At 47.0% G+C, this 27,903-nt stretch overlaps 1 protein-coding gene and 1 pseudogene across 1 annotated transcript in view; one reads left to right on the top strand and one right to left on the bottom strand.

The window, feature by feature from the left end:
• FHIP1A (FHF complex subunit HOOK interacting protein 1A) overlaps positions 1-27,903 on the top strand; it is a 243,087-nt gene that overhangs the window by 201,068 nt on the left and 14,116 nt on the right. The window contains exons 7-12 of the mRNA XM_044224871.1: positions 8,484-8,651; positions 9,560-9,639; positions 18,595-18,785; positions 21,005-22,147; positions 27,155-27,333; positions 27,694-27,832. Coding sequence (XP_044080806.1) covers positions 8,484-8,651; positions 9,560-9,639; positions 18,595-18,785; positions 21,005-22,147; positions 27,155-27,333; positions 27,694-27,832 — 1,900 coding nt within the window. The remainder of the gene's footprint in view (positions 1-8,483; positions 8,652-9,559; positions 9,640-18,594; positions 18,786-21,004; positions 22,148-27,154; positions 27,334-27,693; positions 27,833-27,903) is intronic.
• Positions 13,956-14,124, bottom strand: LOC122890629 (annotated as a pseudogene).

Raw genomic sequence — 27,903 nt, 5'->3', positions numbered from 1 at the left:
AGGGGGCAAAGAGGGGAGATGGAGTTGGAAGAAGAAGCTACAAGTTAGGAGCCTAAACTGTATTCATTGTCTCAACACACACATAAACACACACACACACACACACACACACACGCACACACCCAGCTTTTTAGAATCTGAATCAGCTCTAAGATACTGTAAACCTTCCTCCTCTCCGACCTCTCTGTGGTACTTCATGTCACTTTTCTTCCATGGTAGGAAAGGAGAATTAGGGTTATAAATTAAGCTTGCGTTTACTTTTGATTTGAAATGGGAAATTAGATTTCTTTCTTTCTTTCTTTCTTTTGAGTTTCAACAAGTGCACGAGGGAGATAATGCTGTACCAGGGGATCCAGGGCTTAAGCATCGGAATTACGGAAAGATAGGAAGGGTCCCACCCTGCTGGTGCAGAGAACCACACAAAGTAGCTCGCACAAAGCCCCGCCTTATCTGAGACAGCCAGGTGGTATTGGTTCTTGGAAGCCATTGTGGAGAGGGGAGGAGGGTCTGGTCTGAAAGTTGGTATGAATCTTCTGTTCTTTTCCTGCCCCCTCCTCGGAGCACATGAAACATTTATCAGCAACAAATGCCCTGCAAGTGTTTCTCCAAGTTGTCACAAGAAAACTGAAAAGGAAGGCAAACAGAAAGGAGGTTCACCAGCTACTATTTTCCATTCTTGGCCTAGTTTTCTTTTGCCTCACACTAACTTTTTTGCTTTCCCCACAACCCCCAGCCATGTTGAGGTCTGACTTGCGTTTCGGGTGAGGTAGACACAGAATCACTCTGATGGGGTGCATGCCTTGTGTGCCTTACCTTGTGACTGGCCAGTGCCAGGTGATGAGCATGCTGGGGATAACAGAGAAAAAGGACCAGACAGACTAGAATGATTGAATTCGTTTGGGCAGACACCTGTGCGTTTTCTCAATCTTCCATTGTGCTGAAGACTTTCCATCTCATGGAAACTAAGCCAGGAGTGAAATCTGTCTTTTGTCATCAGGGCTTGCCTTTGTTATAGTCTTTAGTGTCTAGGAAAATTGGTCTGTGTAGAAAACGCCAGTCCAAATAATACCTTTAACCCAGCAGGCAGACTGAATGAGGAGGGAGGTGGTAGGCCTTAGAATAGTTCTCAAATACTTGATCCTAAAGAAGCTGCTGGTTGAGACTCGGGCCCATGAGCCATATCCCATCTGCTGTTGGGTTTTAAAGTCAGTTTCATCAGAATTCACAATAGGAGTGTCTTATTAATCAGGAAAAGAAATTAGGAGGAAAACCAAGGAAGCTTTTCTTTTTTCCCCAAAGGATCACTTTTCAAGGTTGCTGTAATTCAAGAGCATGGCATGAGTTGGGCTCTGTATTTTCAATGAAATGTTATTTGAGATAAAAGGAAAATATTCTCTCCTTTTCACGTGAAAAGTCAAGTGAATATAACCACCTTGCTAATGAAGGCCTCCCCAACGTGAACTGTAAAAACAGTATTTTTATTAGTAACAGGACTGCTGATTTTCATCTCGACACATTTATTGATTACCCTCTGAGTCCCCGCTCGTGTACCAGGTGCTCTGAGAATTCACCCTGTAGGTCAGACACGGTCGTTTCTGCAGTACTCGTGCAATCCTAAAGTTCGGGAGAATGCATTAGGAAAACCAGGAAAGGAAATGGACTTAGCCTAGAGGGCAGGAAGCTGAGGGTTTAACAAGACTCCCAGAATAGGAAGGATAGTCGAGTTTGCGGAGGTGGCATTTTCCTATCACCCCCTCTTTGCATGAGCCCAGGGTGAGGCATACTTCAAACTGCAGGGTTGGAATCTCCGTTTACGGTGAAGATTGCTTTCTGGCTGGAAAGACCTGAGCTGTGCTGCCAAAGGAGGCGGTGGGTCCATCCAGGTCCAGAAGAAGGGAGAGTGGATCTCTGTGTGTTGGCTGCCAGAAGCACAGCCCCTCTCTTTCTGAGCCCCCTGCTCCAGCCTTCCTTGGGCTCTGGCAGCACACCATAAGACCCTTTCATTCAGGAAGCATCCTTGTGCTCAGGTGACCTCCATTCTCCTGAGGTTGTGTGGGCTCCTGTTGGAGCAATATGCTGGGAGGAGTCCTTCCCAGGTGTCAGAGACTGCCCAGGGCCAGAGATGTGGTTTTTACGGTTGTTCATACTGCAACCGAAAAGAATCTTTCTGAAACAACTAGGAAAGAGCCGAGGGACGGATGGAGGCCCATCTGGGGGAGAAGCCTCGGATCTTTGCTTCTGAGTGGAAATGCCCCAAGGTTTCTCTGTTAATTCTGACCTTTGAATCAAACTCTGAAATAGTCCAAAATGCATGTTTTATGTGATCTTTGGAGTATTTCAGTAGCTAAATTCCATCCCATGAGATTCAAATGTAATAACTCCTGCGTTGACTTACACTCTGGTAAGTTCTATTATAAGGAAGTAGTAGGGTACAAATTATGAACACATAGCACAGGAAGGGAAGCTTTAGAAATGATTTGCTGACTGCCCCTTGGAGAGGTTTATGATAGGCAAGAGGAAGTGTACTATATTTAATGAATTAACTCATAAATATGTAATTGATTTAATTATTACATCTAATGTATTACAGGTACATTGAAGAAGGAGTAAAGGGGAGACACTGGCTTTATTTTTAACATTTTCCCCTAAAATGTGTTGCTGATGTCACTGTGGCCATCATTTTAATTTCTCCTTCCTTAAGTATTTTAGGAATAAGTAGCCAAACTCATTGACTTTGGGCTTCCCCTCTGATTAACTCCCCTGCCCGCCTGTGGCAGAGTCAGCAACAGGCGTGGCCTAGAGGTCAAGGAATAGAAGGGAAGAGGAAGGGATGGGGGGTGGTGGCTGACTCATCCACTGCAGGCTCTTTGCAGACTTGGAATAACTGAGCATCTTCCGTCCTGAATTTTTGGCTGAAACAGTGGGGCTGCTTGCTGAGAACCAGGGTGTCTGTCTTCCCTTCCATACTTCCATGCTCTTTGTGCTCTGTATTCTTGGAGAGAGGAGTTGACTGTGGTCCACACACTGAGCCAATGCCCTCAGCTGCCCTCAGGTGAACGAACCCTGTGCACGGCCACCAGCTCGTCTGGCAGCAGCAGGAAGGTCTTAGCCTGTGTTCCCTATGGAGGTCCCTTTGAGCCTGTTCCACGCGATCCAGCCTTCTCATTCCCTTCCTCCCTGCTGCTTTCAGTGGGCAGGGTTCAGCTGTGTCTCACCGTTTCCTCCCCCTCCAGCGAGATCTGCCAAGTCAGAGGGCTTGCCGATGACCTGGCGAGCCCCCGCTTAGCGAGTTTTCTTCCTTATGTTGAAGGAAATGGCAAGGAAAGGTGGCTTCTAACTTGGAGAGGATGCAACAGTCACCTGACCCCACTCCCTGCCACCTGCCTAAGTGACAGAAGGTAGAACCCATCTGTTTGTTCCAATGTGACTGGATCACAAAAAAACAATTAGCAGGTGGGAAATTTGTTTTTCAGGACACACACATAAACCTGCCATTACAGAGAGGACTCTGGTGCTAATTTAGATGCAAATGGAATTGCCCAACTAGAGCTGATTACAGAAAGGTCAGAATGTCTGTATGCTCAATTTCACTCCTACGCTAGGCATTAAGTTAATGTGCCGCCAGGATGGTGGCCGGGATGGCTGGGCTTGGGGCTGGCCTTCCTTTCAGAGAGTTTTGAATTACAGAAGCAGAAGGTGACACACGGTATCAACTCCTCCCTTCCTACCCATCCCCTTTTAAAGGAGAACAAGCTCTATTTTGTCCCTTTTCTGGAGAAGCTTGGGATACTGATTAAAACAAGCAAGCAAAATATGTGCGTGGTTGGAGCTGTTAGGCTAAAATAGAAAGGAGTAGATGGACGGTGAATTCAGTTGCTGTCCTTTTGGGAGTGCTGATCCCACCTGTACATAGAAGCACTGCTTCCGGACTCAGACTACGCTGGGTCAGAGCCTGGAGTGAGGGACTGGTGATGGGAACAGGGGTGAGGGGATGGCCGAAAGGCTGGTGGGTTTGTTTGGTTGTTGCCTTGTACTCTAGTGCTTTTTAGATGTCTCTGACTGTAATGCATGGCCCCAGATTTATTCATTTGAGTGTGTGTGTGTCTATATTTTTTACTGACTAGATAACGAAGGCCATGCATATGTAATATATTGCATTACATCTAATTTGAACAAAATAGACAGACAGAAGTTTCCCAAAACAGTACCTACTCCGTGCAGCATACCCTAATATTTATGGTTTGAATCTGGTCTACATGATGAGTGAACCAATAATTGATTTCACTTTCCACTTTCGGATCTCAGACTCTAGTTTGAAAACACCAGTTTAAGGGGCTGATGAAGGCACTCGTGTGATGGGGGACCCGGGTGAGGGCTAGTGGAGGGTAGAGAAGGTGGGTGAAGAAAGGGATTGATTTCAAAGGATCCACTTCACTCGGCTTGGTCCAAGTAAGATTATGTCCCTGAGTCAGGGCTCAGGTTCCATTTTAGAACTGGGGCTAGAAAGTTGCATGCAGAAGGGTGCCTCGGCAGACACATTGTTTAGGTTCATGCTTGTGCTTTATCTTGTCAAGGATAAATATTTGTTGTGGACAGAGTTTTCATTAGGTTATTCCTGTCATTATGGTCTGCCTTTAGTAAGAATTAACATTCCTAGGCTTGAGTATCCTTAAATTTTCTCGTGTCTTATATGGTAGTAAGGCAGAACCTCATTTCCTAATTCTTCTAGTATTTCTACCTAAATTTGTAGCCACTTGCAATTCCTTACAGAACAAGAGAAATGGATACTGACCGTCCTCTGTAAGGCAAATGTCTTAGGTACATCAAAAACTGATCGTCCTTAGTAGTTGGACTGCGAAGAGGATGCTACTGTCCTGTTGGGCGAATTCTTCCTTTTTGGGGCATGAGTGGCAACTTTGGTTTTGCATTCCATGCAGCAGAGCTGCTGTCCCCTGGTGGTTCAGCGTTAGCTTTCCAGCGATCATACTTAGGCTCTGGTCTCATCCTCCTTAAGGAGCATGTCTATTTGGGGGATTAGAGGAAGATTCTGCAAAGTAAGATAATGGGGCAGGAAAAGATTTTCTGGGATAAAAGTCTTCTGAGAGCTCCTTGAATATGGAGGAGGGAAGAGACAGAAAGAGAAGGGAACCAGATTTTCTTGGCTTGGGAATTAGTTTAAGGTGAGGGTGACCCCGATTTACAAAGAGGTTGCAACTCGATGCTTAATAGAATTGGGTTTTGGCATTTATACCATGTTATGTAAATGCCAGCCCTCCAACTGTTTTTCTTAAATCCTCTTAGCTCATAAATGACAGCTTTGATTGCTAAAAAAAAAAAATAATAATAAAATCTTTCATTTATGCAGCCTAAGACTAGTAAACAATAGATGTTTAATGCCCTGCTTTCATGTCAGCCCCCAAAGACCAAGACGTCTATTCTAAAGGGTTTATTGCTGTGCTTTTGAGCTTATGAAGGTCATGTGTAACTTAAGGGGGGGAAAAGCTGGTGGTGCATTGTTGGTGCAAAGACAGCTCCTGGAATTCTGCAGGATGTATCAGCTCCGCAGCTCAGTAAGTAAGGTTGAAATGCACTATCGCAGAAACTGCATGCATGCATGGCCTGTTCAAAAAGTGCTACTTTTTTTCCTAGCCATTTAATTATTAGGGAATCGGACGTCTGCCTACATGACTTTGGATTCAGTTTCGGCTAAAGGACCCCGAGACTGCGGCAGCAGAACGGGTGTGAGCTAATGGAGCTGCGTGTTTGGTGGTGGTGTGGGTCGTTTCCCCTTTAGCTATATTTGGTGACATCCATTATTTTGTAGGTGTTTAGAAAAAAATGCCCCCCCCCCTTTCAGGGGCCCTCAGAGCGGAGAGATGAATTAAAAAATTAAGCTCAGGGACGCCTGGGTGGCTCAGTTGGTTAAGCAGCTGCCTTCGGCTCAGGTCATGATCCCAGCGTCCTGGGATCGAGTCCCACATCGGGCTCCTTGCTCAGCAGGGAGCCTGCTTCTCCCTCTGCCTCTGCCTGTCATTCTGTCTGCCTGTGCTCACTCTCTCTCCCTCTCTCTCTCACTGATAAATAAGTAAAAATCTTTAAAAATATATATATATTCCTTTAAAAAAAATTAAGCTCAGTTCCGGCAAATGTAAATCACTAGGACCTTGGGGGCTATCATTTATTCAGGAAATGTTATAGGCAGTCCCTTCACTTGCCAAACTCTGTACATTGCTCTGGAGTAATACACAAGCCACAGCGTGCGTCTCAGGACAGCATTAAGAGTGCCATGAGTCTGGGACCAGAGAAGACCAAGAAACACAGGGACGGAAGCAGTGGGTTTCAGGAGCAGGGGCAGCTCCTGAGAAACACTCTTCTCAGAAGGTAATTTATTTGCCAGGTGGTTGAGGTTTACGTTTCCTTTGTTTTATCTGGGCCACAGAGAGCCCTGTAAAGTTGGCCAGATGACACAGTAGTGTGTCGAATGTTTTGAGGGCTCGCGGCATGGGAGCTGAGCTGGAGGGGCAGAGTGTTTGCCCTCTGATATGTGCGTGCTCAGGCCGCTCATCGTCCGCCCCAAGAGGGTGAGTTCACCTGTACTGTGTCGGCGTGCCTGACCTAGTGTAAAGAAGATAGACAACACTGATATGGTCATATCTTATCCATCTGGACTCCTCTGTCTGGAACATCCCTAAGGCTCAAGAAAATTTATTTTATTTTTATTTTTTAAAAAGATTTTATTTATTTATCTGAGATAGAGCAAGAGTGAGAGAGCCAAGAAGGGGGAGCGGCAGGCAGAGAGAGAAGCAGCTCTCCGTCAAGCAGGGAGCCTGACGCGGGGCTTGATCCCAGGACTGTGGGACCTTGACCTGAGCCGAAGGCATCTTCTCAACCCACTGAGACACCCAGGCGCCCCGCCCCCAGCAAGAAAATTTATAAAAATAATTTAAGCCTTTATGTATACATACACCTGCATGGAGCCTATCTATACTTACAGAGCAGATTTGGAGATCTGATTTCTAAACTGCTTTGTGGCTTCTGAAGGCAGAACATTCCAAAGAGAAGAGGAGTGTATTGTAAAAGAATGACCAGTCCCAGTATGATAATGTGACAGTTCACACTTTGAAAGGAAGGAAGAAAGAAGTGAATAACTGGAAAAGAGAAGATGTAATCATTCAAGAAGACTCGCCTTCTGTTTCACTTAACCTCAAGTGATCAAGGGCGTTAGACTCAGGACTGGGGAGATTTCCAAGATTTCGAGAGCAGAGGGGTGGAGTCTGAGATTTGCAGCTGTTGCCCTGGTGATTTTTATGCCTCCCAGGGTAGGTAATTCTCCTCTACAGACAGTAAGGCAGCAGATGACCCCTGTTCATGAAGAGGTATGGAAATTTGCTTTTGGGAAGCTAAAGAATAGGGGCGCCTGGGGGGCTCAGTCGTTAGGTTCTGCCTTCGCTCAGGTCATGATCCCAGGGTCCCGGGATGGAGCCCTGTATGGAGCTCCCTGCTCACCGGGAAGCCTGCTTCTCCCTCTCCCACTCCCCCTGCTTGTGTCCCCTCTCTCGCTGTGTCTTTCTCTGTCAAATAAATAAATAAAATCTTAAAAAGAAAAAAAGTAAGAAGAAGAAGACAGAGAATTGCATATGAGCTCTGAAAATACTCCCTATCAAAATGTTGAAAATCCAAAGGCTTTGAGTACCAAATCCTTGGCACTTCGAAAACGTGACTGTTCAGTCTTCTCTTCCCTGAAACACTCACCGTCTACTGCAAGGAAATTCACACCACGTAGACAGTACTCGTTTGTGTTATTAAAAAAAAAAAAAGAAAAGTCAGTTACTTTAGAAGCAGTAAACTCTTACAGCGCTTTAAATGTAACACTTTATGTATGTTATTCAGTTATACAAATTTGACTTGCAACGTTCCAGAAACCTATCTAGACATCTGCGGAGCTCTGCGTCTGTCCCTCTTAGTTCCCACTGATGATGTTGTTATTTCGCTTATGAGATTCTACGTCTACACCCATCTTCCTGGACAGAAAATGTGTTCTTACGTTTTCTAGCTCGTGGTACATAGCAGGTCCAGTAAATATTTATCGGATGACTACTAACGAAACAGTCATACTGGGCGTTCTAATTAATTCTTACCGACCACGCAGATACTTTCCATGATCTCTTTTTCCCCCTTTGTGGTTCCACACTAAAATCTTCATGGTATTTGAACTGCATTTGATGATTAGAGTTGTCAGAACACTTGAATTGCTTTTTTATGTCTTTGCTTCTCCCTTACTGAATTAAAGGGCGGCATCAGCATGAGGTGTCGCGGAATGTGAATAGGTTATAGGCTTCAGATGCGGCTCTGAAGCGGGTTCTGGTGGTTGGTGTGTCCTTGCCTTGATGGGGTCACTGCGGTGAGGCCAGGGGCCTTTGGGGAAGCATGGATCACAGCAACGAGAGGACGCTCACCTGTGCTCATTCTGTCGTTGGTCCCAGGTGACTGTGGAGGAGGTCATGACCACAACTGCGTATCTGGACCTTTTCCTGCGTAGTATCTCCGAGCCAGCGCTACTTGAGATCTTCCTTCGTTTTATCCTCTTGCACCAGCATGAGAACGTCCACATCCTAGATACCCTCACGAGCCGAATCAACACCCCATTTCGGGTAAGGAGAGCCACAGAGGAATGGACTTTATAACTCAGAACAAATTTCAGGAGAGTTTGTTTTGGGAACAAATGAGGAATATTATTTTTTCTATTCTTGTAGCTCTTATTATTATGACAACGTTTCTGAATTCCACTGACCAGGTTTTAAGTCCATCCTGCCTAGCACACAGACTAGACTAGCACTTTCTTACTGGGGCAAAAATTTACTTAAGTGGTCTGATGGAATGATAAAAAGCTTACTCCCAAAGGGTACAGTTTATAATACACTTTTGAGTATCCTCCCTGTTTGCCGTTTATCTTTCCTTTTCGGATATTAGAGAGTGAATGAATTCTTGTTTTTGACTGAACTTCTTAGAAAAGTGTATCGTCATAGCCTCAGCACTATTGGAAATGGAACCAAGGAGAATGTATGCCCCAAACCCAAGAGATAAGCCAAGAGGAGCTGAGGCGTGAGACTAAGAACTCTAGAGGGGGTGCTGGTGAGGGCATTTGCAATTTTCTGGTAGCTCTGTCTTGTAAATAACCAGCACCATATTTGAAAATAACTTGGGAAAACAAGTGCCAAGCAGGAGATCATGTGTGTGAGTGGGTCCGTGTGTGTATTGGAGAGTGGTAGGGACTTGCTTATGTGGATCTGTAAAAGTTGGAAATAAGAGCAAAGGCATTTTGGAGGAGTAACTCTGTATAATGGCATAATTCTAGGCACAGGCTTTCTAATCAAATCCTATAGGAGAACGAAAAGCCTTCACACACATTCTTCACACACACACAACAGGAGCATGTTTTTATCAAAGCTGCTAAAAAAGGAGGCCATTTTATTTTGTAATTCTGATTTATTTTCCATCTGTGGGGAGTAGAGCTATCCTTCCAATATATGAAATAGAATGTGTGTTTATTGCTTCCCAGCTCTGTGTGGTGTCCCTGGCATTATTTAGAACTCTTATCGGTTTACATTGCGAAGATGTGATGTTACAACTAGTTCTAAGGTGAGTTGCCATCTTTTGTTCTCTCTAAAGGAAAACTCAAGTCTATACTAGTACTATTATATTTGGGGGGGGGCGGTAATAGAAGCTAAATAGGAGCCATGCTTCGAAGGAAAAATGTTACCAAGGATATGAGTCTAATTTCTGTATTATTTCCCAAAGTTAATTTTAGTTTTACTAACAAGAGTTTTTAGGGGGCTAAATACATTGTATTATAATATATCCTCCTGGAAATAATAGGCTCTTTGGGTGGCTCAGTTGGTTATGCAGCTGCCTTCGGCTCAGGTCATGATCCCAGCGTCCTGGGATCGAGTCCCACATCGGGCTCCTTGCTCGGCAGGGAGCCTGCTTCTCCCTCTGCCTCTGCCTGCCTCTCTGTCTGCCTGTGCTCGCTTGCTCTCCCTCTCTCTCTCTGACAAATAAATAAATAAATAATCTTAAAAAAAAAAAAAAAAAAAAAGAAATCTACAGACTCTGAAAACTCCTCTGGTCTGCGGCTGAATGACCTTCTCCTGAAGTACATTTTTGGGGGTGTGTGGTATTGGAAATGACTTTCCCAAATATGAAATGTTCTTGATATATAATTTCTATAACTCTTGCTTTCCTAATGGTACATTGACAACGTGCACTCTCTGACCTCAGAGGATGTTTCAATTAAATTCAGTAAATATTTAATGAGTACTTCCTGGGTACAAGTCAGAAGAGAGGAGGGCATGGGGTAGACAGATTGGAAAGGACTTCTAAACAAGGTAGAAAAAGCATGACCTCCAGAAGTGCAGGTGAGAAAGGTGTCGGCAAACAGCTGTTATTTGAGGAGAGGTGTCAGGAAGCAACGTGGACGGCTATTAGGATGACACCCATCTGGTTGTTAGGCAGGGGGCCTCGGGAACACGGAATCCTGCCTCGGCCCAGCTCTGCCTCTCCTTCTGGGGTCCCGCAGGGAAGCATCTGCTTTGGTAAAGGAAGAGAGGAAGAGTTGGCTGGGGTGCGTGCCTCCTACCTCTCTGGAAGCAAAAAGGGAAAAAGCCAACCAGGGCTGCCTAGCACACCCTTCTCCCTCCTCCCCATTTTAATGGATGTTCTGACCCTTCCTTTGACCCCTCCTTGGGAAAGAGGGCAGAAGACGCCTGGGGCAGGGGAAAGGGAGAAGACTTGGACTGCCCCTGGTTGCCATTGAGCTTTTGACATCACACTGAGGAGATGGCATTCCCAGCGGAAGAGACGACGTCTCCAGCATGCTAGCTGTGGAAAGGTAGGGGGATGGCGAGGTGATGGTGGGGCAGGAGCACAGGCCGCACCCAGGAACATGTCAGAAATGCAGGGGCTTGGCCTTGTCCCAGGTGTGCCACCTCCAACTCTGGGGGTGGGTGGGACCCAGCGAGCTGTGGTTTAATGCACTCTCCAGGGGATTCAGCTGCCCCGCCGATTCTGAGACCCACCGGTTGAAGGAAGGGTACAGTGCTGCTCGAGCCGTCTACAAATGGACTGATTAAAAAAGCGAGGCTGGGAAAGGTGGTGGCGGATCCTGGCGGAGCCTTACAGAGTTGCCATTTGATGGCAGAGCATCTCTCCTTCATTTTGTCAGGGTAAACAGAGTCTTAGGGGTTTAGAGGAGGTCATCAGTAACTGATCTTAAGGCATTGGCGAAGACCAACTCTAATCACGAAGACAGAGCCTCGGTAGTCTGGCTAGGACATTTGGGGCGGAACGGCCCATCCTGATAGGATTGCTTCAGCCGCCTGGCACGTCTCTGCTGACATGAGGGATGCATTAGCAAAGCCTGAACATAATCCGTCATAGACACTTGTTAAAGCCCTTTTTTATTGCCCAAAACCAGCCTTTGGCTCCAACAAGGCTAAAACCTGATTATATTTAAATGTTAAATTTGTAACCACTGCTTCTTGGGAGGCATGAAACGCAGCCGTCCTTGTCAGGGGCCCTGGAACCCCGCAGAGCTTCTCCCCTCTGAGCTGCCATGTCAGACTGGGCCCGGCTGCTGGCCTCTTCCACATGGGGAACAAACACTCCTCACCTTTGTCTTCTCATAAAGTAGTGCTCGTTGTGTTCAAAACTGTCCTCAGAGACAGCATTGGCTTCTTTTTGAGACCCAGGCATGTACCACATGAAGAGGAAGAGACCAGCTCATGGCTGCGACATTTCTGTGTGTGGGTCCGGGCTAGTCGTTCCGCTTGGGGTCATGGAAGACTTGTCGCATGTACCCACCTGCTCTCAGGCTCTCTGAGCCTGACTGCCTTCCCTGCTGAGGGTGATGGGATGATACGATGATGATCGTGGCCCTGGATGTAATATTTTATTTCTAATTCCTCCTCACTGCCAGGGAGATGCCACTAGGGGAGCGGATGAGGGGATGTATGTGGGAGTCAGGCACGTGGTGGCCTTGTGGGAAGCCTTTGCTTCCTGGTCTCTGACCTCTGAAAGGTGGGCTCCTTCCCCTCTCACATTTTAAATTATTTTTAATTGTCGTAGCATACGTAATGGAAAATTTGCCACCATCACCGTACAGTTCAGTGGTACTGAAGATATCCACATGGTGGTGTGGCCCTTGCTGCCATCCACCTCCCGCTCCCTCGCCTCGCCACACCAACATCCTGCACCCGTCTACACTCACTCACTGTTCTCCTCCGCCCGCCCCTAGGGCTGCCCTTCCACTTTCTGTCTCTGTACATTTGTCCACTCTAGGGACCTCAACTAAGCAGAGTCCTACCCTTTGGGTTCCTGAATCATTTCACTTAGTGTAGTGTCTTCAGGTCGTTTCCTGTGTGAGAATTTCCTTGCTTCTTAAGGCTGAATAATACTCCACTATTTATGTTGTTTATCCATTTATTGTTGATGGACCTTTTGGGTTATTTCCACTTTCTGGCACTTGTGAACAATGCTGCTATGAATGTAAGAGTGCAGATACCTCTCTTCAGCACCCTGCTTTCAATTCTTGTGGGTGAGTTACCCAGAAGTGGGATTGCTGAATTATATGGCAATTCTACTTGAATTTTTTTCTGTTTTCCATAACAGCGGCACCATTTTATGTGCCCACCAACAGTGTGCCAGGGCTCCAGGTCCTCCGTATCCCTGCCAACACTTGTTATTTTCTGCCCAAGAAATGGTGTTTTAATAATCAAGCAAAAATGACAGGCAGATTTGAAGAACCAACTAGAGTTCTTGGAAATAAAAACTGATTATTACAGTGAAGAATCCAGGGTTTGGGTGAATAGCGTGTAAGACAGAAATTAAGTGAGAATTAATGAATGAGGAGCTAGATTGAAGAAGTTACTAAATTTGAAGCAGAAAGCGATAAAGAGATTAAAAATATGAGGCCAAGGCTAGGATGCTGGCGGTTAATCTGATAAAGGGTAACATATCCCATTAGAGTGAGAGTGAGCTGCTGACTCAATTTGACCTTTTCCAGTTTTCGAATTCCAATCTCATAGTAAGATGTTTGGGAGAATCAGTTCTGGTGGCATGTGTGAAAAATATTTTGAAACACTGTAAAGTACTACACAAATTTAAGGGAGGAGAATTTCCTGGAAAAGACATCTTAAACTAATGAAAACATTGTCTTTTCTGATTTAGAATCCGTACAGAAGCAAGGACAGTGAAAAATCCTTCTTCTTCTAGTCATTTAAACTTTATCTGAAGGGACATAAAAAACCAGATTTATAATCTGTTCTTTCTGTTGTTGCCACAGTGGCGGTTTGAGTGTGTGTGATAGACTTGTAGATCGGAGAGGCAGCAGAGCAGACAGGATTCTGTGAATCCATTTAATGAAGCTATTTGTTAGGTGATAAATAGTAACAACAGGACAATTTTTGTTGCAATCTAAATACTCTTAAATATTGATATTTCAAAGTGATTATCCATTTGTAACTGATGTGTTTCTTTCAGTTAGCATAGTATCAGGAAATGTAAGTCGAAATAAGGTACCCCCAAAGAGAGGCTATTTTAGTGAGCAAAAGCCAGGGAGAAGCTGCCAGCCTCCATGGATGTGATGTACAATAGGTCAAAGTCAGGCAGAAGATGCTGATAAGCAAGGAAGTGACAGATCATCCCACGTTCCTGGGACTGCCCAGTTTAGGCCCCCCGCCCCAAATTAAATATTTTATTTATTTATTTATTTGACAGAAAGAGAGAGAGCACAAGCAGAGGGAACAGCAGGGAGGGGAGAAAGAGGAAGAGGCAGGTTCCCCACTGAGTAGGGATCCCTGACCCAGGACTCAATTCTAGGACACTGGAATCATGACCTGAGCTGAAGACAGATGTTTAACTGACTGAGCCACCCAAGTGCTGCCCCCCAACCCCCCAAAATTTTTTTAAAGATTTTATTTATTTATTTATTTTGAAAAAGAGAGAGAGAGAGAGAGAGAATGATTGGGGGTGGGGTAGGGGCAGAAGGAGAGAGAGAATCTCTTCAATTAGCAATAATCGCGCCTCGGATAAACCTCATTGGCTACGATACTGCCACTGCGCAAAGCTTAGGAGAGAGAGAATCTCAAGCAGACTCAGCGCTGAGTGCTGAGCCCAGTGTGGGGCTTGATCCATGACCACAATGATCGTGACCTGAGCTGAAATCAAGTCAGATGCTTAGCCCAATGCACCACCCAGGTACCCCTAGGCAAAATTTAATTGCTTAATACCCTGAATGTCATTTCTGAATATTCTGGTAGGGCATTTTTTTTTTCCCCCCAGAAGTGCTGGTCCATTGTCAGGTTTTTGAATTGCATTGCCTGTTGTGTTCAGATAGATAGAGGATTTGCTTCAAGAGAAGCTGTGTGTCCACTTGAGGAAAATGTCCATCTTGTATGGGAGTTAGGTGTCTGGGAGGAAAGTGCAAAAAAAAAAGAAAAAGAAAAAAAAATGTAAGCCAGAGTAATGTAAGATGAATAGGAGAAATAAAGTCCAAATATCTTTGAAAAACAATCTGTTAAAATGTCCTGATGTTGCTTTGTAGATTTGGGCCTACCCGGGCATTGCCGAGGTTCTCACCAGCTCCTAGAAGCACCTTGTTCCTTCATCGTACTTACTTGACTGCATCGTTTAGCTTGTGTTGCCCGTCAGTGTAGTGAGCGGTAGGCAATATATGGGCTTTGTTATTGATTGCCTGTCACTGAGCTGTTTCAGAAGCGATGATGATACTTGCTGCAGGGAGTGATATCCAGGGAAACAGAGAGTAGGCGCAGGGTTGCCGAGGGTTGCTTGGGAAGGTGATGCAGAAAGGGAGGACAGGATGGGCAGTAATCGCTTTTTCCTGCTGTATTGGGGGACAGCTTTGGGTAATCTGGGTCTCTACAATTAGATAGTTAGTCGTTTTTTATTATTTCTACTACTTTCCCCGACTTAAACAAAGCATCCAAACAGAGTCAGGATGAATAGATAGACGGCTTGATGACAAGCACCTGGACTGAATTCCCGAGGGATTTTTCTGCTATCCACAGCTACTTCATTGTGATATTGGACATTAGGGCATCTTCTGACATTCATTCTGTTGCCAGTCTTTCCCTGTAAATGCTGGGAAGATGGAGGGTCAATGCATGGTTTTCCCTCACTTCCATCTGGGATAACCCTTCATTACAGAGACACACTAGATGTACTGCTTTGAGGACAAGGTGGGGTGGGGGTTACCCATTTGAACTAACTCTCCATTTTCAATTTGATAGAACCTCTCCTTCAGCCTATAGAGGAATCTCCCTTTATTTGATTTACTCAGAAGAAAATTCTTAGTTTCTCCTGAAAACATGTGTTTGCAAAGCTGCAAATTCCCAGTAACTCTTTATTCTAATATAATTTCACACTCCCCACTGGTGATATTTGATAAATAGCTTTATTAGGTTTGATCCAGTGTTCCATTTTTTAAAAGTACTTCCAAACAAAGAGTAGAAATCTGTGTATATCAACTTAAATCATAAACTATTCTTAGTTTGAGCTGCAGGTCGTCATTGAATTCCTGCAGTATGTGAAAGCATCGAAGAAATTTGTTTCTGAAATAATTAATGATGAAAATAAGGAGTTGATAAATCCTGTGTCGTCTGAGTTTCCCTGGGCCTCACCAGCTTGTGAGAACAGAACAATTCCTATCAGCAACCACATGGTGTGTTTCTTCTGACCCTCACTCCTCATGTGAGACCTTGGTCTGAGGGAGGACTTTTAATGTATGGTCATGAACAGGTCTGTCCCCCACCACTGTTGCCCCAGCAATGTCTGACGTGGCCTCTTCTGGCCCCATAGCCCATGTAGTTGGTGCATCTCACTCCACCCCAGCCCAGCCCCTGAGGCTACACTGCCCACCCTTGTGCCTCAGGCCCCCCACTGTGCCCATGCAAACAGAGAAGAGAAAGCTCTTCTCTGCATCCTTCTGTCACCAGAGTGTCCCTGCGCACAGAGGTCCTTGTGAGAAGAACTTTATCTTCCACCCACAACTTTTGTTTCTTCTCCGTGGGTGTTCAGATACAAGACCCCAAGAATTAGCACAGACCTGCCCCCTGTCCCATACTGCCCTCTCCTCTCTTTCCCTGTCTGCTTTTATGACCTTTGATTTCCATGCATTCTAGCTTGAGAAAGTAGACAGGTGGGGTCTGTCTTCGTCTTGGCCACAGCAAGTTGAGGTGTCCGGTGTGTGTGGGTCTGGTGCCCGCAGGTGCAGGAGAGAGACGGGGGGGACCCCCGGGCAGAACACTGGGTGGACAGCTTGGTGTTCTTTGAGAACAGAAGGGGTAAGTGGCAAGGTTGTCATTTCATACCTTGAGAGTTATTAAGACCTTTAGTGTAGGGGCGCCTGGGTGGCTCAGTGGGTTAAGCCTCTGCCTTCAGCTCAGGTCATGATCTTAGGGCCCTGGGATGGAGCCTGGCATCGGGCTCTCTGCTCAGCAGGGAGTCTGCTTCCCAGTGCTCTCTCTCTGCCTCTCTGGCTACTTGTGATCTCTGTTAAATAAATAAACAAAATCTTAAAAAACAAAAAAACAAAAAAACAACAAGACCTTTAGTGTAAAGTACCACAAAACAAATTCAGTCTCTTTTCCCCCTTGACTCAGGCTCCCGCAGCCAGGCAGCTGTTAATGTATCTGTAGGTTTCCTCAGTTGGAGCAGTAGGAGATGTGGGAGAGTTGTTTTCGGGCCTCACTACATACCTTGAAAAGTGTACTTTTATCTCTTTCACGGAATCCTTCATCATGGCTTGTTTTCATCGGCACTGCCTCTTTCTCAAGAGCTAAAAACAGAACCAAAAACATTCTGGTTGATTGAAGATTGTGGTTGTTAAAAGAAGGGCTCTGGGTCCTTGGGAATTGGCTTCTACATTCACGGGATACTTGGCTTCGGTGTGACGCCTCCACCCCATTTGTTCCATCTTTGTTTAAAGAAACAGGATAGTCTTTCTCCCTGTTCAGAAAGTAAGCCATTTAAGCAAACTTTATTCTACCCATGAAGCCTATTCATGTGCTCTAAGAGTCAGAAACCATTGCCCAGATTTTTTTGTCTCTAGGTTTGTAGTGCTACTAAGGTATTTTGACCATCAACTCAAAGAGTTTTTGTGAAAGGGGACCCAGTCCTCCTTGGTGAGCCCTTGGGCACTGTGATGTGATTTATAATTAATACATATTTGGTGTACATCTTGTGTCTGGCACAGAGCTCCTAAAACCTTTGGAACCAGAGGAACAAAGGTGTGTTTGTTATGTTAATGAGGCAACACAAGGACCTACGGATGGCTGGTTGCCTGGAGACTGAACCATGTGATCAGAGGGTTAGAACTCAGTGCCACTCCCCTGACCTCCAGGGTAGGGGAGAGGAACTGGAGGTTAAATCTGCTGTCAGTGGTCAGTGATTTAATCAATCATGTCTATGTAATGAAGCCTCCCTAAAAATCGAAGAGGATTGGGTTCAGAACCTTCTGGGCTGTTGCACACATGGAGCTGTGGGGTGAAGGGCACACTCAGCGAAAGCATGGCTCTGAGCCCTTTCCCCGCACCCTTCACTATGTATCTCTTCTTCTGACTCTTCCTGAGTTCTCTCCTTTTCTAACAAACCAGTGATCCAGGAAATAAAATGTTTCTCTGAGTTTCCTGAGCCACTGCAGGGAGGTTGTTGGAACCTCTGATTTTATCAGGTTGGTCAGATGAGGCTGGCGATTGTCTTCTGCAGTGTGTATGTTGCGGGGTAGGGACAGTCTTGTAGGACTGAACCCTTAACCTGTGGGATGTGACGCTGTCTCTAGGTAGGTGAGGTCAGAGCTGAGCTGAATTGAAGGATGCCCTGCTGGAGCATTGCTTGCTTGTCGGTGTGGGGAGACCCTTCCCCCTCTCCCTAAACCCTATGATGGAACCGGCGACCAGAGCACCATAGTCCCCGTATTTTGTGAGACGAGGTTTGCACCGTGGAGTGGGTCTTTTGCCTTTTCATGCAACTGCAGTCATTCAGTGCCCATGATAAGCCACCATTTCTGGGATTCTAAAACAAACTAATAAAGGGGGTCCTTGCTCTGGTAGCACATTGTACTGAGGAGGCAGACACAGAAGTGATTATGACTCTAGGTGACAGGGCGTTGGTAGAGGCTGGTGAGTATAGCAGAGGGAGGCCATGGCTTTGTTGAAGCAGGAAGCCCAGAGGCCTTCCTGGAGAGGGAGGCACTGAAGCCAGACTTCATGGGATGACAGGACATTAGTGAGGAAGGAAAGAGGAACATGGTAGGGGTGAAGTTCACACTGGGCTTAGACCCATTAGGAGGGGAGGTGGTTCGTGGAGGTTACAGCACGGAGGACCTGACGTGCTCTGCAGAGTGGGGGTTCTGCCAGAAGAAAGAAGCCCTTGGCAGGTCTTAAGTGACGGGGCGATCCCTGGGGGCTGGTGGGACGGCTGGGTTGGAAGTGGGGAGAGGACGAGTCTGGCCCCGGCTGGGGCTAGGCTGACGGGAGTAGGCATCACAGAGGCCGAATGCAGCCCATGTTGTCCTTCCAGGTACTTGATCCCTTGCAACCACATGATGCTGAGCCAGAGGTGGGCCGTGAAGGAGAGAGACTGCTACTCTGTGTCTGCGGCCAAGCTGCTCGCCCTGACCCCCGTCTGCTGCTCCAGCGGGATCACCCTGACGCTTGGCAACCAGGAGAGGGATTATATTCTCTGGTCGAAGTGGACACACGATAGTGCAGGTAAAGGGCCCTGGCTAGTGAATGGAAGGATGCCAGGTGCCATTCCTCCTCGGGGTGTGTTTCTTTTTGGGCAGACAGGGTATAATGTCCTGGGTCCCATTTCTTTTATGAATCCCTGGGTGGTTTTCTTCTGTGTCTGGAGTTATAGCCACTTTGTAATCAATGTGCATTGAGATGCCCACCAGTCCCCAGGTCAGTGTTCCCAGACTTTTATTTTAACTGGGCTTCCTGGTGGCCTCCTCAGAGTATGGATACAGAAATATGTACCAGCAGGTCTTTTTAAACAGAATTGGGGTAGGGGTGTAGAGATGGTTCTGGCTAAGATTTTAATTTCCCAAATGACTCATTTGTGGATGCTTGCCTGCCAACAACATATCATTGCAAAACTTAAAATTTGTGAGATGAGGGACGCCTGGGTGGCTCAGTCATTAAGCGTCCGCCTTCGGCCCAGGTCATGATCTCATGGTCCTGGGATCGAGCCCTGCATCCGACTGGCTCCCTGCTCCACGGGAAGTCTGCTTCTCCCTCTCCCACTTGTGTTCCCTCTTTTGCTGTCTTTCTCTCTCTGTTAAATAAATAAAACCTTAAAAGAAATTTTCAGATGGCAGCAGTATCTGATTCATTTGATTAACCCACAGTGGGCTTTAAAAAAAAATAACACAAATATTCTGTTTTTTAAAAATAGGAATTATAGTACTTGTGCTGTTTGCCAGCTACAGTTGATCTTATGCAAGTAAACTTTAATTGGTCACCTGGATCAGCTGGTCCCTCAGGCAGGCAGCTATAACGAAGGGGGATTTGTTCACGCTTAGAGGTCAGAAGGCTGTTTCAGTTGAGGGAGGTTCTGCCTGACCTGTGACCGCTAGGAAAGAGTCCAGGTCTGGGACTGACCCCAGTGTTTCCAGTTTGTATTCTGACGTCCCCCCAAACAATGTCATTCTGTCTACCCAGGTACTGTCCTGTCCGATAAAGCATATTTCGTCTAAGACTGGGCCCCTTGACTAAGAAAATATCAGGGTGTTTGGTGTCAGTGTAATTGTTACAAATTAAGGTTGTCACACTGATTCTTTAAATAAAGGTACAGTGTGTCATGGAAATTAATAATTTATGTGACGGGGAACAAGTTGTATTTTAAAGATACTTTCCTCTTAGGTACCTAGTACAGGTATCTTCTATTTTCCCACCAGTAGTGAGCTTTTAGAACCTATTTGAAAATGGGTGTCCTTTTTATTTACTAAGAAAGTTGTTTCAAGAATGATTCTGGGGCTGACCTTGCTACAGAATTCGAAATTTAAGTTAAGCAGACAATTGCCGAGTGCCCCCAACTTTGGCCATGTTCTTTCCTTAATCCTGTGAAGAAAGTAGTGCTTCCATTTTACAGATGAAAAAACGTACTCAGAGGAAGTGACTCGTCCAGGGTTCACAGCTGATCGGTCTTCTGATCCTCAACTCCACGATCTTTTGGGTTGCTTTCCAGGGCATGGGTGCCCTAATGGATGGATGGCTGCATAGGCAGGCGGGTAGACAGGTCATGTCATCTCCAATTCTGGCCCCACCTCCTAGAGATTTAGATGACAAAGAGACAAAGATGCTTGGAAATGTGCGGCATTGAATGAAGTGAGCACAGAGGTTGCCCTCAAACAGATCTTCTGTCTCTGAGCCTCAGTTTCTTTGTCTGTAAATGGGGTAAATGCTATCTGCCATAGAAGGCTGTTGGGAGGAGCAGTTAGTGCTGGTAAAGCACCTGCTACTGGAGAAATGGTGGCGTTCTAGGTCTCCTCTGGCTGTGCTGAGGGTAGGGGTTCTGTTCCCAGCATTCTTTCTTCTTTCTTTCTTTTTTTTTTTTGAAGATTATTTATTTGTTTATAGAGAGCATGATGGGGGGAGGGTCAGAAGAAGAATGAGGGAGAGAGAGAATCTCAAGCAAATGCAGACCTTGATCCCAAGACCCTGAAATCATGACCCAAGCTGAAATCAAGAGTTGGAAGCTTAACCAATTGAGCCACCCAGGCATCCCCTTAGCGTTCGTCCTTAAAAACAAATAATTTTTTTTATTATTCAGGAATCATTTAATCAGAAATTATTAGAACTAAAGTAGCTGGTGAGACAGAATCTTAGCACCCGTGTGAGTCCTACCGGGGTCCCCTGCCTGTGTTGCCTCAACTCTTGTAAGGGCAAGAGAGGGACTCGTTCTGACGTGTCTGTGCCTCCCGTGGCAGGGATTGCTGAGCAGCCACCGGCCGAGGCGTTCTCTCCGTCGGCCTGCATCGTGGAGTACGGCAAAGCCCTGGACGTCAGCTACCTGCAGTACCTGTGGGAGGCCCACGCCAACATCCTCTGCTGCATGAGGGACTGCCGAGCCTGGTCCGCCCTGTATGACGGAGACTCTCCCGACCCTGAGACCTTTTGCCAGGGTCTGACAGAGGACAGTGCTCTCACCCCCACCTATCCGGTGTTCCGGCTCCCGCAGCAGCTCCCCAGGAAGACCGGCCCCGTGCTGGCTCCAAGAAAGGACAAGAGCCAGACGGAACTGGAGTGGGATGATAGCTATGACACGGGCATCTCCTCAGGGGCAGACATGGGTTCCCCTGGGCCTTTGGATGATCTGGAGAATTCGGGCCCGCCGGCACCTGTCGATCCCCCCAAACACATCCAGGAGATGAAGAAGAATGCCATCCTGCTCTTCAAAGGGTCCTACATCGAGGAGTCTGACTTTCAGGATGATGTGATGGTGTACAGGCTGTGTGCCGAGAAGGACGCTGAGGACACGAGGGATTCCCAGGAGGGGAGCGTGAGGCCCTCCAGCCCAACCCAGACTGACGATCGGGGGCCCCCTCTGAGCAACGGCCCCCTGCCCCGTGCTCAGTCAGAAACAGACTCAGAGGAGGAACAGAACAGGGACAGTTCAGACCCGTTTCAAAATGTATCCGAGGAAACAAAACAAGAAGACGAGCCTGAGACAGCCCTAGAATCGATCTCCGAGTCAGAGCCTCCCCTCTCCGAGGCGGAACACAGTTCAGACCCAATGGAGGTGAACCTGGGGGCTGATGATTTCATTGCCCAGTATGACCAAATCATTAAGGAACTGGATTCTGGCACCGAGGGCTCGACAGAACAGAAGTTCCCCTCCCCTGATCTCTTGAATCTCTCGAAAGAGCACGAGGGGAAGGAAGAAGAGAGTGAAGGAGAAAAGGAGGAAGCAGAAGAGGGGAAGAAAGCCCTGGAAGAGGAAGAGGATGACTTTGATTCTTTTATAGCAGAAACCCCCACCACGGATACCGTGCCATCCCCGTTTGGGGCGAGAGATGAGCCTGCCTTTGCCAGTCACCGTCCTGTGAGGACACAGAGCACCCCATTCACAGGTGATGATCTCGAATTGCTTTCTGAGTTCTGCTCTTGAAAATATATGTAGGTATCATGACAGGAAAGGGAAGTAGGGGGAGGGAAGGAGCACTATCAGTTTTCTTAACACAGTGGTCCAAGTATTTCTGTGAAGAGCAGAGAGGAGTCGTTTCATTTTCAATTTATTTTAACCTGTCATTCTAGCAGTCTCCCTCCCCACCCCCCCAGCCAATCAGAGGATATATTACACGGTCGAGTAACTACTTCCCATGATACTTGTGTGATCAAGTTAGGGGACCGATGAAACCACACGAAAAAATCCAGTCTCATTATTTAATACCTCATTTTCTTTAGTTTAATTACTTTTCATCCACAACGTGTGTTTTTGGATGTATTGAAGAAATGATGGTGGTTTCCCTCATGAGAATGTACACTGCAGGAAGGTGCGGGGGTTGGGTTGTTCTCCGCACTCCGTTCTCTGCACCTGCTGTGTAAATGTGGCTGTGTACACACATCAGAGACCATGGGCATTAATTACACCTTTGCTTCAGAGCACGTTTCGGATCATCACAGAACCTTTCCCCAAAAATAAGCAGACTACACCCACGTAAACCTGTAACTCTGGGGGAGAATGGGCGTGTCCAGTGACACAGCCCCAACAACAGGGAGCAATCATAGGAGAGCCGAGGGCCTAGGACAGGATAAGTGGATCGAGTTGAGGAATTGATAGAAAACATCCTGAAATAGTAGCTAGTAAAATCCGAATCTGCCTCCCAGAGGGAACTGGAGGGGAGTGTTTATCAAACACAGGGAAGGCTGGGGCGGGACCCCTGAACAGTGTTCAGGCAGCTAGGAGAGGTCCCATTAGGAGCTGACCTCACAGAGGGACAGGCCGTGACTTTGGAGTCGGGCCTGTGGGGGGATCCTGGCTCTAGCACTTGCAGCTGTGAGGTCCCGAACCCTCCAATTGCTCCTGTGGGGCCTAAATGGGCTCGTGGGCGCAGGAGTGTGTGTGTGTTGTTATTCCCCTCGCCACCTCTGCTGAGGCTTGCCCTTCCCTGGCAGGCAACCAGCAGCTGGTTGAGTCTATACTAGGCTCCATCTGCTTGGGTCACCCCAAAGAGGAGAAACCATGTTATCCTCTGGTCCGGCCGGAAGGCTTAATGTGATTTCAAGTAGCTCTTACCCCTCCTCCAGGATTTATTCATCTATTTACTGGTGCCTGACAATTTATTTAAAGAGGGAGAAAGCTTTTAATCCCACAATGAAAAGGCTTGAGGTTCTAGTTGAAGTAACATTTCAGTGTGAATGGGTTTTAATTAAAATCCAATCAGTCCGTCCATCATAGTAAGAAGGATTAGATAATCTCAGTTTTCCCAGGTGGTGGGGGAAGGGGAGGGGAGGGGGCAGGAGGGCGGTGGCTGCCTGAAGGAGGGGCAGAGAGCTTAGTGTGTGGGAAAGGGGTTACTAATCCCCCATTTTGCCTGGGGCCTACCCTCTTGACTCTGACCAGGTGAATATCCCCACTTTGCAGTTGCTCTCCTGGAAGGAGATGCCAGGAAATCCCAGCTTTCTTAGAAAGGAGCTTCAGCCCTGGGAAATAGTAGATTGAGGAAACAATGTCTAGCGTAGGGCAAGAAGTAAAAGCTAATACAACACCTTATTAAATAATACCAATATTTTGTATAGGATATATAGGAGAACCAATACAATGTAATGGTTTTTGATACATAGAGGTAATTTTAACTAAAATGTTGCTTTTTTTCCCCTCCTTTGAAATTCATACACAACTTTAGGAAAACATCTTTCCTCCTAATTTTGTAGTTTTGCAACTTCTGAGTGTTCTGTAGCAGTAGGCTTAACTTTCATCCCTCCATGGGATCCTGATTTCCCCTGAAATGAATTCACTGCTCAGCAAAATCAAAGCATTCCATTTCATTTATCTAATTACTTTATCTGTGCATTCAGTAACATTTGATTTATCTCCTAATACTTGGCAGGTTCTAGGCAAGATGCTAAAGACAGAAAAATGAAGGAATTCCCAGGCTTTCAGAGGAGGCATTGAACAAGAACTGTACTCACTTAGAAATGCATTATTAGTGATTGTCTGCCATGCTCTAGGGGAGACCCGAGCGGGGGGATGGGAAAGACTTCCTGGAGAAGGGGCACAAGCGGGGGACAGGAGCTGCCACGTAAAAATGGCCGGGAAGGAGTGCTCTGGGCAGAGGAGACAAGGGTCAGAAGATGAAGGAGCCTGGCCATGTGTGCATGGGTGTGTCAGGTGAGGCAGTGAGGTGTTTGAGACGGGAAGCCAGAAAGTTCTGGAAGTGAGAGGGGGCTGGCGGTGGGGAAGTCTTTGGACTAAGCTGAGTAACTCGCCGTGTGCGGCCTGGGAGTGTTGCAGTTGGCAAGTGACGAGACTGGTCTGTGTGTGCAAGGCCACCTGGAGCTCCCTGCAGGGGGTGAGTTGCTGTCAGAAGAACAGGTGGGAGACATTTATCACTGGATCAGAATTCAGAATGCCCTAGTGCTTTGTTCCTGGGAACGTGTCATGGGCTGTATGCACACCTGTGTGCCAAGACATAAGCACAAAGATGTTCACTGCAGTGTTGTTTATGATAGAAAAAGATTGGAAACAACCCACATGACCACTAGGAGGAGACCATTTGACTAATGTACCCAAGGCAACCGAATAGCTTGTGGCCTTGAGATGAAGGTGACAGGTTGCTCTGTGCTAGAGGGAATGCAAGAGGCAGAGCAGCGTGGGGAGAGTGTTGTCATTTGGTCAGGTAAAACCCCCAGGTAAAACACACACACACACACACACACACACACACACACACACGGTGGGGAGTCTGCTTGTCCTAGAAGAGGAGAAGGAGGAGAAATGGGCTGTCCAGCCCCAAACACAGCTGTGGCTTTCTGAGTTGTAGCTGAGTTTTTTCTGATTTTCAGCTGCTTATGAGTTTCCCCTAGCAACTGTTTGTTGCTAAGCAGTTTTTTTTTAAGTTCTAGAACTCAACTGAGACTAAAAGGGGAAACTGAAAGGGTTTCACGTATGTTTCTTATTGCACATGGTAAAAAATTGTAATTAATGTCATTAGTGCATTATGACAGTCGCTGGCCTTGACCTAATGATCTGTTGTGCAAGGGAGCTGGGGTTGCCACTCACTCTCCACAGGGGGCTGGGTGGATGTCCCTGCCTGAAGGAGTGGCAGACTGGAGCTGGTCTGTCCTGGCCCTGTGCACTCAGCCACCTTCCTGTGAGCAGGTGGCCCTGTAGGCCGAGGGTGGCATCGGGCCATGGGAGGGCAGTTGTGGGCTCACGTCAAAGACGTGTTTATGGGAGATTCTGCCCACCTGAAATGACTTAGGTCACCCATCCTTGCTTCCTCTGGAGAGAAACAGAGCCTGAGCCAGGGACTGCAGGGGCGTCGGGGTGGGGTAAGGGGGGTGGGGGTTGGGATAAGATAGGAAAGGCTGGGCCGAGTAGAGGAGGGCAGCCGCCTTCTCCCTCTCCATCTATCTGGCCAGTTTGAACTGTGATGTCTTAAGAAGAGATACCAGTGACATTGCTGAAGCCCCATGAAGTTGCTTGCAAAATGGGATCTAATTCCGTTTTTGGCTGCACTGTATTCGACAGAGCCTCCCAGCTGTGTTCTGTGAGCAAGGCCTCTGCCAATGCTCTCCATTTGAAGAGGTCACTGAACGCCTGTGTTGTGCGATGGGACCCAGGAGCTCTGTCCCATCCCAGAGGTGGGGAAGTTGAGGCTAATGTAAACACACAAGGGGCTGGTCCCTTTTTTGTTCGAGTCCCCTACAGAAACACCCTCTATCACGGCAGCGATGGGAGTCTTGCCCTTGTCTGTTACTTGCTTGGACGGGTAAGGGTTTAAGATTGGTGTTGCTGTTCCTTGAGGATGTCTTCTGTTTTCTTGTAAAGGGTTTTACTCTCTCACACCACCAAGGCTTCCGAATGAAGCATCTTGTGGTGAAGTATGTTTTTGTTAAACTCGTATTAATGTTGGTGACATCTTCACAAGGCACGTTTATTCATCAAGGGGGATGTGCTTTTGTTAGAAATATGCCATGGTTTCCAGGCACCATCCATAGCTCTGCTGGGGGAAATACAGAATACTCCTTCATTTTGTTTAATGGATCACTTTTATGGTAAAAATGGAAAATGTCTTCAAGTCATTTGTAAATGCCAGATTAAATTTTTTGATTTTTCACTGTCTTCAGTGAATTCCAACATAAAGCATATTAATTTTCTAGTGATCCAAATTGATCAAAGCTCCTTTTGCCTAATTATTTATGAGTGACTTTTGTAGTCCTATAGCTTTTCTTTCTTGAGGAACCTATGACACCTCAAACTTTACCTTCTGAAAGTGAGTAAAGTTATGGCCTAGGCCTCATTCAGCCCTGGCTTGTCCCTTCCTCCTGTTCTTCTGCCTTGTGATATTTGATGAGACAGAATCTTTCTCCTGGCACTCACTGGGGACAGACAGTCCCTGCCGATGGTGTACTCTTTACGGTGCTGCTGTTTTGTACCATACTTCTATGTGTTTGGTGTTATTTACTAACATAAAGACTTTCTGTTACTAAAACATACATACACACAGCACCCCAGTGCGTGCCCTCCTGTGGTGAGGAGCACCACGTCTTCGAGTTTGGCAGTCCCCAGAGAGCCAGCAGCAGGACGGAGAAAGAAGTAGGCTTTAATTTCTAAAATGAAATTACTTGTCCTCTGGCCTTTGTCAAGGGTTGTGTTAATTTCCCAAGTATCTGAGCTGCTTGTGGAGTGAATCTAGCAGCTCCCATGCATGTGTGTCTGCTTTCTCTTGCTGCGGGTGGTTTGCTCTGGCTTCCGGGTTGCATCGGGACACGCTGGGGTGCCCCGTCGGTGGCTGGGTCTGATCTGCACCCGGCAGGCCCGCGGTTAGGAGCCGGCCAAGCAGCTCCTTTGCTGCGGAGGCAAGATGACCCCGGGGCCAGGCCAGTCCTGAGGCCTCGCGCTCCTCCCGCAGGCCCCTTCATCAGCGTGGTTTTGTCGAAGCTGGAGAACATGCTGGAGAACTCTCTCCACGTTAACTTGCTGCTCATCGGGATCATCACGCAGCTGGCCAGCTACCCCCAGCCGCTCCTGCGCTCCTTTCTGCTCAACACCAACATGGTCTTCCAGCCGAGCGTGCGTTCTCTCTACCAGGTAGGTCGCCAAGTCCACGCCCACCCCTGTTGGCGTCTCTGCGGGGCGTGAGTGGGGTGCTCCCTCTGGTCCTCCGGCGTTGGGCTGTTTCTCCCACTTGCCTCCTGTTCTGCTTCATTTGCTCTCCTTCCCCGTCCTAGTATGCCGGTTGTGTCGATTATTAGAGACAGATTGCAAAGCCCTGTTGAGTCTGAGGTTTCGAGGGTGCCCCACCACGAACACCCAGGCCTGTTAAAAGCAAGCAAACGCCTAATATCCTAAAAGTCCCTGTGGCGAGGGCTGCCCCTGAGGGATGCATTGGAAGCTGAGGCTGGAATTCCACTGTGCATTACTGACATCGTTAAGTGTCGTGTGTGACAGGTCCTCGCATCGGTGAAAAACAAGATCGAGCAGTTTGCTTCCGTGGAGAGAGACTTCCCAGGGCTCCTCATACAAGCCCAGCAGTACCTGCTCTTCCGAGTGGACATGTCTGACTTGACCCCCGAGTCGCTAACCAAAGGTAAGCCGGGGGCTCCCCTGGGTCTCTTCTCCAGCTCGTCCCCAACCTCCTTCCTGAATAGGGTCTGCAGA

Source organism: Neovison vison, chromosome 11 (assembly GCF_020171115.1).
Source record: "Neovison vison isolate M4711 chromosome 11, ASM_NN_V1, whole genome shotgun sequence".
NCBI lineage: Eukaryota > Metazoa > Chordata > Mammalia > Carnivora > Mustelidae > Neogale > Neogale vison.
This window is presented reverse-complemented; position numbering and strand designations above follow the sequence as displayed.